Source organism: Phacochoerus africanus, chromosome 11 (assembly GCF_016906955.1).
Source record: "Phacochoerus africanus isolate WHEZ1 chromosome 11, ROS_Pafr_v1, whole genome shotgun sequence".
NCBI lineage: Eukaryota > Metazoa > Chordata > Mammalia > Artiodactyla > Suidae > Phacochoerus > Phacochoerus africanus.
The window spans coordinates 130,974,810-130,995,017 of NC_062554.1; the positions used below are offsets into that span (position 1 = coordinate 130,974,810).

General features: G+C 43.8%; 1 protein-coding gene across 1 annotated transcript; it reads right to left on the reverse strand.

The window, feature by feature from the left end:
• Window positions 1-6,347: 6,347 nt before the first annotated feature.
• Window positions 6,348-12,223, reverse strand: LOC125112197 (uncharacterized). Its single transcript, XM_047754410.1, is given in 4 exon segments — window positions 6,348-6,584; window positions 7,045-7,183; window positions 11,552-11,588; window positions 11,591-12,223. Coding segments are annotated over 4 exon segments (804 nt in total). The 5' UTR covers window positions 11,982-12,223.
• Between the last annotated feature and the right edge of the window lie 7,985 nt (window positions 12,224-20,208).

The following is a 20,208-nucleotide window of genomic DNA, read 5'->3' on the forward strand; positions in this document are numbered from 1 at the left end:
TGAAGTCTGACTCAATTTCTAGCTTTAAAACTCCAATAACAAATGAAAGAACAAAACAGTCTGAGAGCCTGCTTGTGAGTGTGATAGAGGCTGGTGGCAGTTAGAGGCAGGGGTTGAGTGCCCTCCAGACTGAAGTCTTTTCACACCGGCCACTAGGGGGAGCCAGTGGGTGAATAAATTTTATTTTTATTTCACTTTGTGGTTTATTTTTTTCACCTGTTGAGCCTTATGAACAATTTCAGACACACAGAAAAGTATAGGGAAAACTGTAAAGTGCCTCCATATGCCTATTACCAAGGTTTAATCCTTACTAACATGTTGCCATATTTGCTCTTCTATTTTTTGGTGAAATATTTTTCAAATAAATCCAAGACATCATGACATTTGACCCCTGAATACTTCAGAATGCACTGCAAAAGAATAAGGAAAATGTCCTGTGTAACTACAATTCTATCACTCCCAACAAAATTAACAGTAATTCCTTAGTATCATTTAATACCCAAGCCATATTCAAATTTCCCTGCCTATTCCCAACAAATGATCTTTGCAGCTTATTCCTCTGAATAAGGATCTAATCAAACCCTGCATGTTGAAAAGGAAGTTGTAGTTGGTTTTGATCACGTGATGTTTATCTAATTCCACAATCAAGTGTGGGTTAAGAAGAAAATGCTTATGAAACATAAGTGTTAGGAAGCCGTAAATTAATGACTGCACATAAACGATAACAATTATGCAAATTATCCTAAGGATCCTCTTTACTCAGATCCTCGTTATTTTCATTTGATTAAAATTCTTCCATAGCAACCAAGATTCTCTAATACCCTGAAAAGTAACATCAAAAATCGGTGATAGTGAGGGAGTTCCCTTCATAGCTCAGTGGTTAACGAACCCGATTAGGATCCATGAGGATGCGGGTCTGATCCCTGGCCTCTCTCAGTGGGTTAAGGATCCAGCATTGCCGTGAGCTGTGGTGTAGGTTGCAGACTCAGCTTGGACCCTGCATTGCTGTGGCTGTGGCATAGGCCAGCAACCGCAGCTCCAACTTTTCTTTCTTCTTTTTTTTTTTTTTTTTTAAGGGCTGGCATATGGAGGCTCCCAGGCTAGGGGCTGAATCAGAGCTGTAGCCGCCAGCCTATGCCAAAGCCACGGCAACCCCAGATCTGAGCTGCATCTGAAACCTACACCACAGCTCATGGCAATGCTGGATCCTTAACCCACTGAGCAGGGGCAGGGATCAAATGTGCGTCCTCATGCATTCTAGTCAGGTTCGTTTCTGCTGAGCCACGACAGGAACTCCTGCAGCTCTGATTTGACCTGTAGCCTGGGAACTTCCATATGCCATGGGTGTGGCCCTAAAAAAAAAAAAGGCAAAAAATATCAATAGTGACGCTTTATCTAATTTGGCTTTTCATTTGGTGAAAATACTCTCCACATATATGTGTCTTAGTTTTTGAGACATGCATGCAAACAGTAACTGAAAACCTTCTCCTCCTTTCCTGCCATTTAGAAACAAAAGACTAAAATTTATCAAAGTAACTCAAGGGAAATCTCAAAAATTCTAATAGTAGGTAATGAGACAAATTTGTCTGTTTTTGATGACATTCAACACGCAGTGAAATTTCAATCTATCTTAATATTCATGTGGCTCCCCAACGAAAACACAATATGTTATTTGAAAATTCATTCAACAATAAATCATTATTAGACAGTTATTTTAAATCAGTTTAACACCTTGTCTCGTTTGCTTAACAGGGAAATTGGCGTCTGTTTCTTTATGAATATTATTACATACTGGATTAAGTTAGAATTATCATATTTGGTAAGATGCTAATCTAAAAATAAAAAACATGGACTAAAAATCAAGACTTTATCATAATCAAAGCAAAAATAGAAAAATGATTTTTTAAAGTTTCTAAAAATGTCCAAGAGTTTTTGCATTACAGAGAAAGGCATTCACAAGCTAACAGAAGTTGGAGTGTTTCCTAGCACTTTTGACTGTATCGCATTCCAGTTACAATTCCCTTGCTGGAACAAATGCAACATTCCCAAGGCCCTGCAGTCAAACTTGGAAGTTCTCCAGCCTGGTCTCTCCTCCCAGCCGGCATTTGGTGTGGGGAGAATTCCATTCCAGGAACAAGCCAGCCCTCTGCTGAGGCTAACAGCTTAGATCGACTTCTGGCCCCAGCTTGAGGCTGTCTGTGGGCCTCTGCGAGGCTCTCTCTAAGGCTTCAGGGCAGAGCAGATTGAGGTTCGCCTCTCAGTAGAGAAGAAATCAAAGCAGTAGCAAAGAAGCTGCTCCAAAGTGCGGCTCCAGAGCCGAGAGAAATGTATCTTTTATCCACGTCAGCCAGTCCGGCAGTACTGCTATGGCAGAGATGGCTTTGTCATCAAGAGAATTCCTTCATTAACGTTGGAATGGTCCTTTAGAGTTTATCCACATGACCTCATTTGACTGGGACCTTGAAGGGGAGTGCATTATGTTTTGTGTCAGGTTACAAGCAAGTGGAAGCAACGTTCCTTCCACACGCTGTGCAGCTTTTCAGTGTTTCAGGTCCTACGTGCCCTCAGAAAGCTCGAAAAATCCTCACCACTGTCCGTAGCACACGTGATGGAAATGTACGTGGATTTCTGTCCACGCCTCCTCCCCGCCAGTCCACCGGCTCCAGCAGTTTGTGAAATCCTTAAGTGCAGAAACCAGGTCTTTCCTCTCCGGGGCTCTGACTTCTGGGCACAGAGTAGGCGCTTTACAAATGGATGGAGTGCACGGATGCCAACTTGAAGCTTATGTGGGACAGGAGCCGGGTGAAACTGTGAATGAGAACTGAGGCATTTATGATGTATCACTATCATTCATTGGATTGTTCTTTGAGGTCAGGGTCCACCTCTGACTTGAGTTTGTATCTTCCAAGACATACTAGGCACACAGTAAGTGGTCAGTATGCTTCGTAGGAATTCATTCATTCATTCATTCATTCGTCAACTGTTTACTGCACACCTCCATGTGTAGTTATCATAAAGGTGATGGGACAAGAGTCGGGTGACCTGTGTGTATTCCAAAGGGATTAAGACAAAACTGAGCTTTTGACTCTCCGCTGAATGACTCTAGAAGGCTTCCTGGGGGAGGTGGGATTTCCCAAGGGCACTCCTGCTCAAAATGATCCAAGTGAGTGGTCTTGAAATGAATCCAGAACGACTAAAGATGGCCTTCTGGATCCATGGGCTTCCACTTCCAAGGATTCAAACCACTGGGGATTCCAGAAAGTTCCCAAAAGCAAAACTTGAATTTGCCACACACTGACAACTATTTATACAGCATTTACATTGTGTTTAGAACTATTTACACAGCACTTACACTGAAATAATCTGGAGATGATTTAAGTGTGTGGATTGTATGCAAATACTATGCCATTTTGTATAAGAGACTTGAGCATCCACAGATTTCGGCATCTGTGGGGGTCCTGGAACCAATCCCAGGGGATACTGAGGGACGACTGCAATCTCTCATTCTGCCAGTGCCCTTCCTTGCTCGATGTGGGCCTTAAGAGAGACACGTCTACTTGACATTTTGACCTTCCTAGAAAGAGATTCTTTGCGGAGAGAGAGGTGGACCGACTCTAGAAATACTGTCCTTTCCCTGTGCTCAGGCCCAGATCAACTCTGATCAAGTCAACCAGAGGAATGCTTACGTTCGTTCTTTCTGGGAGTCAGAAGGCGACACGGAAACCAATGACCAGGAACATTCCCCTAAGAGAAGCCCCTCGGAGAGGGGGCTGACATGAGCCCAGTGTAGCACCCCAAGCTCCATTTACCAATCACAGAGAAGGGCCTTATGGCAGGGCCTGGCTAGCTGGCCACCCAATCTGCTTCTTCCCCCTCGGATGACCACTAGATGGCAGTCCAGCTTCCCCCGCCTTGGGAATGGCTACGTGGGTGAGTTTGGCCAATGGAATGTGAGCAAATGGGGAAAGCTCTGCTTCCAGTGTAGACCACAGTAACCTCCCCAGAGCGATTCTCTATCCTCTTTCCCCATCTACTCACTGGACAGAGAGGACTCTGAGGCCCCCGAAGAGAGCAGAGCCACAAGATGAAAGAAGCTGGGGTCCCTGAATGACCACGTGGAAGGCTTCATTGGACTTTATGTGAATTACAAATACGTGTCCATTTGTTAAACCTCTGAGACTTGGGGGTTATCTTTGTGGTGTTAGTGTTACTGGATCTGTCACCAACACACACCCTGATGGTGCCTGCTTCAGATGCATGCCACCCTCGGACCAGTTACCAAGTTACCAGTTACCACTGCTTGGACCAGTTAACACTGCTGTGGATCACGAGCCCACCCAAGGGCCTGGGTCACAGATTACAGCCCTCCAAGGACCACATGAAATGAAGATGCTGTTGATTTAGGGGAAAACACTAAGATGTGCCTGCAAAAAAAACCCCCATCTTCCCAAGTTTACTCTAGCTTTGAAAGACAGCAACCTAAAATCTCAAAACTCTCAAAGATTTATCCTTTGAAAACTTCAATAGCTTAATATTAAAACAGTTTTCCCATTTCTGACCCCTGTAATATCATTTCAGTTCTTTCAAAGAACTTAATATTAACTTCAATACCATGTGAAAGTAATTCAGAGAGTCCCCCTCCCACTTTATTCTTTTTTTTTTTTTCTGTCTAGGGCCGCATCCTGGAGGTTCCCAGGCTAGAGGTCGAATGGGAGCTGTAGCTGCCAGCCTATGCCACAGCCACGCCAGATCCGAGCCTCGTCTGAGACCTACACCACAGCTCACGGCAATGCCAGATCCTTAACCCACTGAACAAGGCCAGGGATCGAACCTGCAACCTCATGGTTCCTAGTTGGATTCGTTAACCACTGAGCCATGAAAGGAACTCCCCACTTTATTCTTGATTCGAGGGCCACATATAAGGCTCTAGCTGAAGATCTCACAGCTGAGAAAGCTAGAAAGTTCCTTCAATTAGCTAAACTTGTGTTGCCATTTCAATCTTCTGCACTACAGTATACACAGGAAAAAAATCAAACAATAACCACCACTCTGTCTGAAGCATGAAGACAGCTCCCTTTTATCTGCTTTCTGAGGAACTTTTCACTGTGGTTGTTTTCCTCTCTGCCACTCCTCTCTCACTCTCACTTTTCCTTTTTTGGCCACACCCGAGGCATATGGAGTTCAGGCCAGGGATCAGATGGGAGCTGCAGTTGTGACCTATGCCACAGCTATGGAAAAACCAGATTCTTTAACCCACTGTGCTGGGCTGGGGATCAAACCTGTGTCTTTGTGCTGCAGAGATGCCACTGATCCCTTTTCACCACAACAGGGACTCCAACTTCATCTTCTTTTAAAAGGTTTCCTGTCTTTTACCCATAAGCACTTTTGTTCTGCCTCTTGGTGGCGGGGGTGGGGGGGCGAGGAAGGGATTTAACAGCACAAATAAAATTGTTTGGACTTTGGGGCTGCTGGAAATTCTGGGTAATGGTTCTCCCAAATGATTCTGCTACTTATGTCTTTGCAAATCACTCAGCTCTCTGAGGCTCCCGTTTCTCATTTAAGCATGGTTACCTTGCTGACCTCCCAGGATTGTGAAGAGGTTAAAATAAGAGCACGTGTTTTGCAAACTATAAAAGAACTTTCGGACTTAAATCTGAGAGTTGTTCCTGAATCTTGCCTTCAATCATCACAGATAACGGACAGTCGATGAAGAGTGGCTATCACCTGCTTCCTCTGGGATAACCAGACCCGGCTCTTTAATCATGCTCCTGAGCCCCATTTCCCTTTTAGACCCGTGGTTTTCAAGCTTAGCTGTACATTAGCTCATTGAGAAAGCTTTTAAATATTCTGCACTCCAGACCAGCAAGTCAGAAACTCAGCTTGGGACCAGGCATCCATCTCTCTAAAGCTCTCTAGGTGATTCTATTAGGCAGCCAAAGACTGAGAGCACTGTTTTATGTTACTCTTTCTGGGGAACATTGAAAATTCTCTGTTGTCACATCTGAATCTGTCTGAATCTACCACATGCCTGAATGATTTCATCTCAATAGGAGATGGATACACTTTGGAGCAATCGCCATGATTTTGGGTTATCTTGTGTCAGAGACAGATGGTTGCAAGGTTGCTTATCACATAGATGTTTATCCTCTTTGCTTAGCAGCATCAGGAGATGCTTGGAGATAAGATGAGGTGCATTTTGTAAAGAGTGCTGCAAATATCATTTTCTAGCAACTGGAAAGATGGAGGGGGTGATGGAATCAGAGCTGCTTCTTATAAACCTGAGGAATACAACTGTGTAGGATGACAATTATCTGGTGTCTGTTGTAGAAACAATTCACGAGGCTGCATCAGAGGGACAGTCTGGGAATCCAATAGGCAGGAGTAGCTGGCTTGGGAGGGGTGATGCTGCCACTTTCTGCCCTTCTTGTGACTAGTGTCATGACCACGAGGCAGCTGGCAAAGGTGAGAGGGAGGCTGGAGGTGCTGTCATTGGTGTCCCTCTGAGCCACTAGGCAGTCTTCAGACACAAGCCAGTCTGGGGGACTAAGCTCCTCCGGGTCTGCAGAAGGCACCATGAGCGCCCCCTCATGGTCACAGGAGGCTCAGCTAGCGAGTCCATCTGGCTGTTGCCGATTCCCTCGGGTGAGCAGTGCCCTGGTCCTCGCTCCCCAGCCCAAGGCAGCCAGGGCCCCCTGGGCAAGTCTGCCCTTGGGACAGGTGGCCTGGGCAGCAGCCGCTGAGGCATCACATCCTCTCCCAGCCACACCAGTGGGGCAGCTACTGTGTCATCTACAAGCTGCGTGACCTTGGCCAGCTATTTAACCTTGTGGTGTCTCAGCTTCTCACGTGAGGAGTAGTACTTCCATGACACCCTCGAGGTGGGAATGAATTGAGAAGATGGCACCTGAAGCAGCTACAGCCAGAAGGGTGGTTATGCTCTGTGTGCCTCCCCACACACTCGGATGCTCCCTGCTGCAGCAGGTGGCACATGTATGCTCTTGCCCTGAGCCTGCTCACCTGCCCTGCTCTGTTTTGGGCACCTACCCTTAAAAGCATGTCACATTTCTTTCCATTCATTTTCTCATTTGACCTCCACACTAACCTGGGCAGCAGACCAGGCAGTGGCACCATTTCCAGTGTGCCCAGGAGCTCAGTGACGTAGCCAACTTCAAACAGCAAATCACTGCCAAGAGCAGCAGGAAAACCACTTACCATCTGGGGACAATTATGCCATGTGCCAGGCAGGTACTGACTGCAGTGTCCACAGCCCCTCAGTGACCCTCACAAATGACATGGCCGGGCAGGCACTTTGATCACCACTTTATGGGTAAGGAGGCAGGGGTTTAGAGCATTGGTGACTCTTCCAAGGACATACCAGAACTTGAACCCCTTTCTCCTCTGCTGCAGAGGTCACCTCACCTCTCTGGCAGTGACTTGAATCTAGTTCTCTGGATTCCAGGAAAACGGATTCTTTTCCAGCACAATCCTATCCACCAGGAACAACACAGCAAACACAGAACTGCTGGAAGCACAGCCATGGACAGTTCAGCCACGTGTTCTCTTTGCCTGGAGACCTTTCTGCTTAAGATAACTTACTATAGGGAGTTCCCATCGTGGCTCAACAGCAACGAATCTGACTAGCATCCATGAGGATGCTGGTTTGATCCCTGGCCTCACTCAGTGGGTTAAGGATATGGTGTTGCCATGAGCTGTGGTGTAGGCTGCAGATGAGGCTCGGATCTGATGTTGCTGTGGCTGTGGTGTAGGCCAGCGGCTACAGCTCCGATTCAACCCCTAGCCTGGGAACCTCCATATGCCATGAGTGCAGCCCTAAAAAGACGAAGATGAAGACAAAGATGAAGAAGAAGATGACGACGAAGAAGAAGAAGAAGACGAAGAAGAAGAAGACGAAGAAGAAGAAGACAGAAGAAGAAGAAGAAGACGAAGACGAAGACGAAGAAGAAGAAGAAAACTTATTGTCTGATGCTGAATAACCCAGAATGTGGACCTCTCATGACTCTGTCCTTCTATGGTCATAGCCAGTTAATGCCTAGAAAGACAGGAACCCAGGCTTGTTCTCACTGCAGTGCTTCGAGGGAGGAGAAACGGAGATTCACTCTTTCCTTGACCCTTCCTGTTCAATCGTTCTCAGCCCTGGAAATCTGCATGTTTAACTGTCGCTCAAGCGGTTCTAATGATCAGCCAGGATTTCCAGACTTCAGGTCCTGACCTACTGAGCGGTTCATGGAATCAATGTGTTGGATGGGGACTGGGAATTTTTAGAAGGAAAACAATCACATAGAAAGTATCGGTGTGCACTACACGTAAGAGTAAGTATTACTTTACGAAACGTTTGCTTTGGTTGTGTATCTGTGTACGTGTGTATGCATACGGGCCCCAACGTAAAGTGTATTTCTGTGGGTCACCAGGACCATTTGGAAAACCCCAACTATTTGGTGTTTATAATCTGTTTGCCATTAGGGCTGATTATATTAACAGTTCTCCTAGGACACTTTCTACTCTTAACATTTATTTTTTATTTTTTTTGGTCTTTTTAGGGCCGCACCCACAGCATAGGGAAGTTCCCACACTAATCAGAGATACAGCTGCTGGCCTACGCCAGAGCCATCGCAACGCCAGATCCTTAACCCACCGAACAGGCCAGGAATCGAGCCCGCAACCTCATGGTTCCTAGTCAGATTGTTTCCGCTGCGCCACGACGGCAACTCCCAATATACTCTTAAAATTTATTAAAGAGCCCAAAGAGCTGTTGTTTATATGGACTATATCTATCAATATTACTGTATTATAAAATAAATTGAAAAATATAATATTGACTGATTACGATTTAAGATAACCAACCAGAAGTTCCCTTGTGGCATGGTGGGTTAAGGACCCAGCTTTGTCACTACAGCAGCTCTGATCACTGCCCTTGCAAGGGTTCCATCCCTGGCCCAGGAACTTCCTACATGCCCAGGGTGTGGCCAAAAAAAAGAGATACTAACAACTACAAACCCATTATACATTAGCATGAGTAACTTGCTTTTAATTACTCATTTTTTAAATAGGGAGAAGAGCAGCATTGTTTCACATTTTTGCACATATTTTAAATATCTAGAGTGGTGGACACACCCTAAGGGACCCCAGTGAGTCAAATGACTGAGGGAGAAACTGTTACTTGCTTCTTTTCTATTGAGGTATAGTTTGTTTTTTTTAATAGTGCTAAACCACTTTTTTTTCTTAAAAAGGGGGGGGGGGAGTTATTCTTTTTACCTTTATGGGAAATTAATAGCTGAGAACAACATCTAATTAATACTAGCTATAGTGGGCAATTTTTAGCTAAGTTCTCCTTAGCTTTGAAATTTTAACTGAATTTTGGTTGAAACTTAAGAAATGTTAACCATAAATGTGTAATGACTGCTCTACTGAAAAATCCGTCACGTTTCCAATGTTTCTCTTGCCTCGATGAAAATTACTGAAGGTTGGTGCTTTTGTTTTTGTTTTTGTTTTTGTTTTTTTGGTCTTTTTGCTTTTTCTAGGGCTGCTCCCGCAGCATATGGAGGTTCCCAGGCTAGGGGTCTAATTGGAGCTACAGCTGCTCGCCTACACCACAGCCACAGCAACGTGGGATCCGAGCCGTGTCTGCAACCTACACCACAGCTCACGGCAACGCTGCATCCTTAACCCACTGAGCAAGGCCAGGGATCGAACCCGCAACCTCATGGTTCCTAGTCGGATTCGTTAACCACTGAGCCACGACGGGAACTCCAAAAAAATTACTGAAGGTTTTATCATCAAAGCTGAAAGACATTTCTGCCATCATATATGGATAAGTAGATTTGAAAACTCCTTATCATCACTTGATAAGTTACACAAGATTCCAGGTCAAGCTGACAGACAAAACATAAACTAGATTTAAAGTGCTGTGTTAAATAACAAAAACACACTTTGCATACTGGGGTAATTAAAATGTGGAGATTTGACACTAAAAAGAATGAAAATCACACATACGATTATCATTGTATAATCATTCTGTTTAGCTCTTTTGAACTCTAAGCATGTAGTCTTAGTCTTATTCAGAGGATGAGTTAGCTTCTCAAATTTATGCTTAAGAAAAGTTCCCGTCGTGGCTCAGTGGTTAACAAATCCGACTAGGAACCATGAGGTTGCGGGTTCCCTCCCTGCCCTTGCTCAGTGGGTTAAGGATCTGGCGTTGCCGTGAGCTGTGGTGTAGGTTGCAGACGCGGCTCGGATCCTGAGTTGCTGTGGCTCTGGTGTAGGCCGGCGGCTACAGCTCCGATTCAAACCCTAGCCTGGGAATCTCCATATGCCGGGAGAAACGGCCCTAGAAAAAGACAAAAAAAAAAAGACATTTGTCCATACTGAACAAGAGTGGTATCAGAGGCTACAACAGTCAGGTATTCTGAATTCTTTTATATTAAATAGGAACATTTTCTCAATACTACTTTTAAGTCACATCTCATTTATTTTCCTCCTAAGGAACTGCATAGGCTTTTAAAAAATAGTTTAAAGACTTGTAATAAGCTACAGTTTGCTAAGAGTAGAGGTACTCTGGTTAATGCTCAAAATGGTGTGGCCAGAGGAAAAGCAAGTATTATTAAATATGAATGCAGTCCTTATCAACACAATTGAACCTTTTTTTTCCCAGAAAAAAAGCTAGTCCAAAAAAAGGTCTCATTCTATAAAGATTTATCATTTCCAAATCACAGTGAAAGGAACTTGAGTAATTTACTAATTTTGTTTTCTACTATGTGCCTTAAAGATACCTCACTACATGTACTCCAATGTTCACTGCAGCACTATTTACAATAGCCAAGACATGGAAACAACCTAAATGTCCATCGACAGAGGAGTGGATCAAGAAGATGTGGTATATATACACAATGGAATATTATTCAGCCATTAAAAAGAACGAAATACCAGCATTTTTAGCAACATGGATGGACCTAGAAACTATCATGCAAAGTGAAGTCAGCCATACAATGAGACACCAACATCAAATGCTTTCACTGACATGTGGAATCTAAAAAAAGGACAGACTGAACTTCTTTGCAGAACAGATGCTGACTCACAGACATTAAAAAACTCATGGTCTCCGGAGGAGACAGTTTGGGAGGTGGGGGGATGTGCTTGGGCTGTGGGATGGAAATCCTGTGAAATCAGATTGTTAGGATCGTTATACAACTACAGATGGGAAAAATTCATTTGAGTAATAAAAAAATCTAAATAAATAAATTTAATAAAGTGGGGGAAAAAAAGATACCTCACTAAAAATGGGTATCTGACACAAGAGAATGACGTATCATAGTGACAGTACTGAGGCTGTTACAGACATATTCAAACACTGAGTATTCAACGCTTACATCCTAATTGATATAGAACATCCGTCCAATAACAAAAATAGAGAACAGTAGCTGGAAATTTATCTCACTCAATGCTCAGAGATAAAAGGGTTAACCACTCTTTCCATTATTTTCTGCAGATAAGTCCTTTCTTTCATATTTAAATCTGCTGGCAACTGAATTCTGACATTTTTCCAAGCTCCTGTATGAAGAGGATGCTGAAGGCATCACAACACGGCAAACTGCGACATAAGGGCTCTTCCGTTCACCAATAGCGCGCTTCCAAAACATACCCAACCATCCAGTTTTATTTCTGTCCAGGAGGCTGGGTGCCAAGGATCGGATATAAGCACAGGTGCATATAAGCAGCAAGATGACAGTCCACAGACTCTGAAAGTTGAAAACGGCAGAGTGAGGCCTGCGAAGGCCCAGCCGCATCACCCTTCCGGGCGCGGGGCGGAAGAGCCGGGCACGCCCGGCTTGCCTTCCTCGCTCCTTCCCTCGGTCCGGTTGGGTCTGTCGGGGTACCGCCTCTGAGCCGCGCATCCAGTGCGCTATGATAGGCTGTTTTGAGGTAGAGCTATGTGCAATATTATGTAAGTTCCAGGTGTAGAACATGGTGTTTCACAATTCTTTTTTTTGTTTTTTAGGGCCGCACCTGTGGCACATGGAAGTTCCCAGGCTAGGGGCTGAATCAGAGCTACAGCAGCTGGCCTACTACACCAGAGCCACGGCAACGGATCTGGATCTGGACCCGCGTCCGCGACCTACTCTACAGGTCACGGCAATGCCGGATCCTTAACCCACTGAGCGAGCCCAGGGATGGAACCCGAAACCTCATGGCTCCTAGTCGGATTTGTTTCCGCTGCACCACGATGGGAACTCCAGTGATTCACAATTTTTAAAGGTTACATACTCCGTTCATTTTTACTTGCTTCTTGCCCAAAATATCTAGCAAAGATGACAGCATAGTCACTCTGTGATTACATCATGTTACACAAGATTCCTTCATAGCAGAGTAGAGTAAGATTTTCCTGCTGGCTTTGGAGAAGTGAGTTGTAATGATGTGACAGCCAAGGACCAATGCTGTCATGTGGCAAGGACTAGTGGGTGACCTCTGGTTGCTGAGAACAGTCCCCTGCAAACAGTGAGCCAGAAATGAGGGACTTTGGTGCTATGAATTCTGCCAACTGAATTGTGCCAACAACCAATGCACTTAGACAAGGCCCCCCGAGCCTCAGATGAGACTGCATCTCTGGGTAACATCTAGATTTTAGCCCTGTAACAATCTGAGCAAAGACCCTGAGAGGCCCACCTGAACCCAGACTAGTATGGGTTCAATCCCTGGCCTGGCTCAGTGGGTTAAGGATCCAGCAGTGCCATAAGCTGCAGTGTAGGCCAGGGGTGGAACCCGAAACCTCATGGTTACTAGTCGGATTTGTTTCTGCTTCGCCACAGTGGAAAGCCCCCTATCCAGCACTTTAAATGGCTTTTACCCAGACATGACTTTGTAACATCATGCATTGGTTATCTGAAAAATATTGGTCTACTGGGTTAAGAAGACCTTCAAATTTTAATTTTTTAATATTAAAAAATTCACATTCAATAATATCACTATTAATCTCATCAGAAAAGTCATTAAGTTTGGGCAAACTGTTAAACTTATGATGCAAGAAAAAGAAGGAGGAGTTCTGGTTATGGCTCAGTAGTAACAAACCCAACTAGCATCCATGAGGACTCGGGTTCGATCCCTGGCCTTGCTCCAGTGGGTTAAGGATCAGGTGCTGCCGTGAGCTGTGGTGTAGGCTGCAGACAAGGCTCGGATCTGGTGTTGCTGTGGCTGTGTATAGGCTGGCAGCTGTAGCTTGGACTTGACCCCCAGTCTGGGAACGCCCATATGCTGCAAGTACAGCCCTAAAAAGACAAAAAGAAAAGAAAAAGAAAGAATAAAAAGAAGGAAAATGAGTAGTAGATATAAGTTTTCCAAAATTCTGATTATTTCCTGAGAGCTCAAATTTTGTCACTGGCAACAAATAAAGTCAGATTATTCCCCTGAAGTGACAAGCTCAGGTCATTCACTCTGGAGAAAATACCTGGCAAATGCTCCAGTCTGGACAACATATTTGTCAGTCCCGCCTTCCAGTAAAAGTGGTGTGCTATGAAAAAGGCAGCGATTTCAACCTGAAACTCAGACAATCACACGGTACTTCCCCTTGAGAAACCACCCTACTTCGCACGCAGAAGTGCTGGGTGTGCATTTCCCATTTTGTCACACGGAACTTTAAAAAAGATGTACACAAAAGGATTGAGACAATGAAATTAATGCTCTTTACTGCCTCATCAAGAGCATTCTTCTTCTTCTTTTTTTTTTTTTTTTTTTTTTTTGCTTTTTAGGGCCACTCTTGTGGCTTATGGAGGTTCCCAGAGGAACCAGAGGTGTCTAATCGAAGCTAAAGCTGCTGGCCTATGCCAGAGCCACAGCAACGCCAGATCCAAGCTGCATCTGCGACTGACACCATAGCTCACGGCAACGCCGGATCCTTAACCCACTGAGTGAGGCCAGGGATTGAACCCGCAACCTCACGGTTCCTAGTTGGATTTGTTTCCACTGCGCCACAACAGGAACTCCAAGAGCATTCTTCTTGAAACCAGCTTGCTTTCTTCTTTTCCCTTCCTTCGCTCTTTCTTTCACTAAGCGTGCGTGGCAGTGAAGAACACAATGACTCTGATTAGCCCAGTTCTGTGCCCCTGCCCTGATTCATGCTAAGGTATTAGCAGAAAATCGCTGGTGAGTAGAAACCTACCATTACTTGTAACATCGGTGCAAATGTTAACAGAGTGAAACAGTAAAATAACGTCTTAGGATCTTTATGAAAATAAGCTTCATCTTTCAGATCCCTTGAAAGCATCTCAGCTCTCAGAAGTCTAGAGACCGCACTCTGAGCTCAGCTTCTCTGCACCAGCACCAGTGCCCAGCCCCAGAGGAAATGCTCCAAACCAACCGACGCAGCGTGTTTCTCAGATCAACTTCTGCTGTGGCTCGCGCAGCAAACACGCCTAGCTCTTGCAATCAGTACTCTTTCTAAAACATAGGTTTGCTGTTTCCTTGCTTCTCAATCTTTTAAAGGATAGATTATTAAATTATGGTGTCAGAACACTTGGGTAAACGTTTGGAAAAAATACTTTCAAATTATCTTCCAGTAATACATCAAAATAAGTCCAAATGGGTTCCTGATCTAAATATCAAACATCAAACCATAAAACAAGACTAGAGATAATATGTATTTGAGCACAGAAACACCGAGCATAAGAAACATTCGTCTACTTAAACCTACAAAAGCAGAATCCAGTGGGAAGACCTAGCCTCCAAAGGCCATAATCAAAGTCCATTAAGAAGAAGGAGAGGAAGGGGGAGGGGCAAAGAGCTGCTCTTCTGATCCCAAGTCCCTGAGAGCTAAGAGGACTGAGCTGAGGGGTGAGCCCCAACCCGAGCGTGTGGCTTCCTTTGATGCCACAGACCTTGGTCCGCAAACACTCTGCTTTGTGGCCTTGGCTGGGTGCAGGCCATTTTCCCCAGTGGCTCTGCTACTACATGACAGATCAAAGCCAGTGGCTCTCAGCTGAAGTATGAAAGGCCAAATTTTTCAAACGCACAGTGGTTCAGGGCTGTATCATGTATGACATGTCAGACTGCAGGAGAAGTGAATGCTGTTATATTCTAAACTGCTAACAGTGACTAGTTTTATTCGACAATGGAATGGTTTTTGTTTTCCATGCATTTTTTAAGTTTGTTGAGGCCCTAAAAGGGCAAAGCATTGTCCTAGGTGAACAGCCCGTATGCCTAGCACAGCGCCTGAGATGCTACCGATTGATGGTTCATTCGACATATCTCAGTAGCTATAATAACCATAAATGTAGTAAACCTTTAAAAATTGTACATCAGTACATTGTAATCTGTTATTTATATAATACTATATGTCAACTGTACTTCAATTTTTTAAAAAGATACAGAATCACAAATCAAAGCTGTAACAGATACCAAAAAAAAAGTAGTAGGCATAAATACTGAGTGCCTACTAGTTGGCAGGTATTCTTAGAGGTTTTTAAAATAAAACAGGAAAGGGGCCTGGGAAGCAGCAGGGCAGGGAGCTGAGCTCTTTCGGTAGGGTTCTAGGGCGGACTGTACTATCCAGAGGTGGTCACAACCCTGCCACCCATCCTGCCTGCCCTTTTACAAGGCGATCTTGTCACACCCCATCAAGAAATAGGGTCTGATTCCCCTCCCCTTGAAGTGGGCCAATGAGAGTGAATTGATCAATAATAGAATAAGGCAAAGGTGAGATCCTAGAGCCTCCAAAAGTAGGTCATCACAAGCTCTGTGGCTTTTGCCTGGAATGCTCGCCCTGGGGACACTCTGTCAGAACTCAGCCACTGTGCTGTGAAAAGTCTCAGGGGGAGGGCACAGGTTGGTTGACAGCCCCAGATGAGCCCCCAGCCGAGAGTCCGTCTCAAGCGCCAGCCCTGCGAGGAAGCATTTGGTGGTCCAGGCCCACTGTGCCTTCAGATGCCTACAGCCCCAGCTGCCCTCTGACCACACAAAAGACCTCCGCTAAGAACTGCCAGACCGAATCCGGTAAACACACAGAACTGCGTTTAAAAATCACTAAAACTTGGGGAGTTCCCGTTGTGGTACAGCGGAAGCGAATCCGACTAGTCACCATGAGGTTTCGGGTTTGACCCCTGGCCCTGCTCAGCTGATTAAGGATCCACCATTGCCATGAGCTGTGGTGTAGGTCGCAGACATGGTTGGGATCCCATGTTGCTGTGGCTGTGGCGTAGGCCGACGGCTATAGCTCTGATTCAACCCCTAGCCTGGGAATCTCCATATGCCATGGGTGCAACCCTAAAAAGCAAAAAAAAAAAAAAAAAAAATCACCAAAACTTGGGAAGAAAAACTAAGACATGCATGAATAAGCCTTTACCTTTTCTTTTCTTTTCTTTTTTTTTTGTCTTTTTGCCCTTTCTAGGGCCGCTCCCTCGCGGCATATGGAGGTTCCCAGGCTAGGAGTCGAATCGGAGCCATAGCCACTGGCCTACACCATAGCTCACGGCAACACCGGATCCTCAATCCACTGAGCAAGGCCAGGGATTGAACCCGCAACCTCATGGTTCCTAGTGGGATTCGTTAACCACTGAGCCACAACGGGAACTCCGCCTTTACCTTTTCATGCATTTGTAAGTTTTTGCTTTGTGTGGGACTTCGGTATAGGTACTTTAGATGCAATTATTAGGCATAATATTCAAGAGAGCAGGTTCAATCTCCTCCTTCCCTATCAAATATTTGAATACAGGATAAACATCCTAAAATGCCACAAGGGGCTTGTAGGTCAGAGTCGAGTACTGCATGTGGACCTTCACAACAAAATGGGATTTCCCAGCTCTTTATTGTGTGGCTACAGAGGAGGCGGAGACTGGCTTCAGGAGTCTAGACATGGCCGAAGGACATGCCATCCCCGAGCTGTTCCAGGTCTCTGCAAGTTTCACAGAGCTGGGCTCGGCGCCCTGAGACCACCTTGCACCCAAAGGTTGAGTGCGGGAAATCACAAAGTCCAACCTGGTTGCAGCCCCTCTGCAGACAAAAATGAAAATTGAATAGAATAAATCTGTTACATGCTGTATATATAGCTGTATACTCTTGTTGAAACTTAGAGTAGAAAACAGAAACTTGGGACATCACTGTGTTAAGAGAAGAGCACATTAAACCTTGAAAAGTAAAACAAACGCTAGAGGTTTACTTCAAACTGGCAAATTAAAATTTAAATAATACTATTAATCATCAAATTTTATCATCTTATTAAAATGGTTTCATTTCAGGAACTCCATTTCCTGTGCCCTAAAATGTGGGAGAAATTAAAGTATAACGATGAAAATCTATAAATTTCAAATAAGAGTTAGGTTACTCTGTGGGTAAAAAACCAAATAAGGATTTATAAAGAATGAGAAGAAATGAATGGCCATGGAAATAACTGACAGTAAATCTGAATTTGCCAATTTTGGATACTCCTTTTGAATGTTATAATGTTCAGCAACTTCCAACCTTTAATCATTTCAAACCAATCAATTAATAATATCAGTTTTGCATAACTTTCATGAGGGGGGAAGCTTATCAGTGAGTTTCTAATGCCACAAAAAATAAAATCCAATGCCACCCCAGGTGAAATTTTAGAGTTATATATGTTTTTAATTATTTTATTTGTTTAACCATATATTGCCTATTTTTACATTTAAAATTAAAAAAAAATTTTGAGGTACAATTGACAGAATTATCTTTGATTGCACAACTGACCATGTATTTTAGAGAGGTATGACAGTTTATAATACAATACTTGTTATTGCAAGTATTACTGTATTATTGTAACTGTCATAGAGGTATGACAGTTTACAAAACTTTGGGCATAGCACATGATAATTCCTATTGTCTCTTTAGCCTTTTTACTCTTTTTTTATAATTTTAATTTTACTTACTCTTACTATATTATAGTCCCCCCCCCCCGAACCAATAAAAGATGACAATGCAGCATTTATTCTTCAGCAGAGCTGACACTACCCAGGAGTACCTGATGCTGTCTTGCCGTTAACCCTGCTGTCTGGATTGCCAGACCCCCGGCATCAGCTGGGCAGGCGGAGGGCACCATTTGCCCCTGTGCTCTGTTAGCCTGGTTCAGTGCAGCGAGGAAAGGGGAAGAGCCCTGGCCTCCGCAGGCTGCCCAGACCAAAGCTGGGGACAGGCAGAGGCTTCAACTCTGAGTCCAGTTCAGAGTGTTCACTAATGTAATTACTAAGAAGACTGCTCAAAACTTGGAAATCAAGTGAATCAAGTGGTGACTATGTGACCTTTTAATGTCACAGCAGAGCTGTTTGAGAAGGCTCCTAGCAGTCTTCGAACTCTTCAGGAACTGTAACTTCGACACAGTATTCCCATGGACTAGAGCTCACTCGTCTGCATAACATATAACTGGACAGGGAGAAGCTAATTTGAGAAAATGCATGAAGTGCAATGATTTTCTTTTCTGTCCAGTAGAAAGAATAACCCTCCCTATAGGATTTTAAACCAGTTTATAATTTAACAATCTTATCTCAGCATTCGTTTTTGCCACCCCACTTCCACTCACTATGAAAAAAAATCCAAGTTTTTAATATTATCTTTTGAACTATCTTTGTCATCCTGCTGGTTCCTTCACTAATGATTGAGTAAAACTGTGGCATATACCCCCAAGCTATGAGAATTATGCTTTGAACAGGATAAGAATTCTAGGCATTTTTGCCTTCATTTCAACTGGCCAAAATTGTGCCAAATGGTAATTTTTAGCTGCAAAGGAGGCTAGGGATTTGAAGATTCTTTTTAGTCTAAAGAAGCAAGGTTTTTTAAAAGAGCAAAATCTGCAGTCGTGGTCACTGCCTGAACGTACGCGTGGCGATAATGGGAGAGGAAGAGGGTGAGAAGAAGAAGAGGGACGAGTGATCGCCAGCCTACGCCCGGGGTGTAAATTTACTGAGATGAGGAAGACTGGAGGGGAGGCAAGTCTGCACTTTATCAATCCGAAGGACGGAGAGGTTAAAAGCTTTATATTTTACTTTTTGAGATGACATCCAATGATTCACCCATGACATTCTGTGAGATTGTTATGTGCTGGAGATTTTAAAGGGAGAAAAGTTGCTTGTCTTGTCCAAATCCTCGTAATAGTGGGTCGACTGGGTAGTGACTTTCAGCCTGTCACTTCCTCTAACGGAGTGCTCCCCCAAATGAAAACCTCCATGACCGAATGCTTGCATTACATGTTAGATTGTGGCCTCTGAGAAAACTGTTCAGAAAAAATGACTCCATGCTCCGTTATTTTACTGCAGAATAGATGTATTTGCAATGGCATAATTATTTAGACCTTTTCATTGAAGTATTACTAAGCATAAATGAAAAGTACGGAACTGCTAAAATACCTTTTTATGTGCAGTGTTTACTTTGAGATATTTAACTTTATAAACACTATCAGAAATAACCAATTCCCTTTTTTCTAATTTCCTAGTATATATTTAAACCCTTTATCTGTCAAACTTTAATTATTTAACTTGACAAGGTTTACTTATGTATGATCCAGATTCTTCCCCTTCTACAATTTACCTAGTTGACTATGTGGGATATAAAGGTAGGTTGGTGTTATCACACTAGTGCCTACCCAGGACCTAGCAGAGTCCTCCACTGAGCATGAAAACATGCATTATGCAAAACCTGCCTGAAATCCACCATTCTTAATCATACCTGTTTTAAAGGAATTACCCACCTTATAAAACTTTTAATATCTAAGATTTGTACTGCTTAAATTAGAGGACTTTGTATACAGTATTAAAAACCATTTGGGATGCTTCCTTAATAGGATTTCTCATTAAGACAGTGAATTTCTGTAAAACCATACTTTCTAGACTTGCCATATCGAGTTACCAGGTCACGCAGATCCTGCCTTTCCAGTATCTCTTCTGTTTGTTCTCTCCTTTTCAATCCCATTGTCATTGTCTATGGCCTGATCTATAACTGGCTGCGGCAGCTTCCTGAGGGTTTCTTCCTTCCAGATCACTCTTCCTAGGTTAGAGAATGTCATTCATGCCTCTGTTATAAGATGCTCAAGTGCTCCCAAGGGCCTACAGAATACAATCCATACTAGCTCCAAAATACTTCTCTGGACCACTTTCTTACTACATGCCACCTGTTGTCTTATGCTCCAACATCAACTGCAAATATCCTTATCTAAAGTGAACTGTCCTTCTTGCATGCCCTTGTTAATGCTTTTCCCTC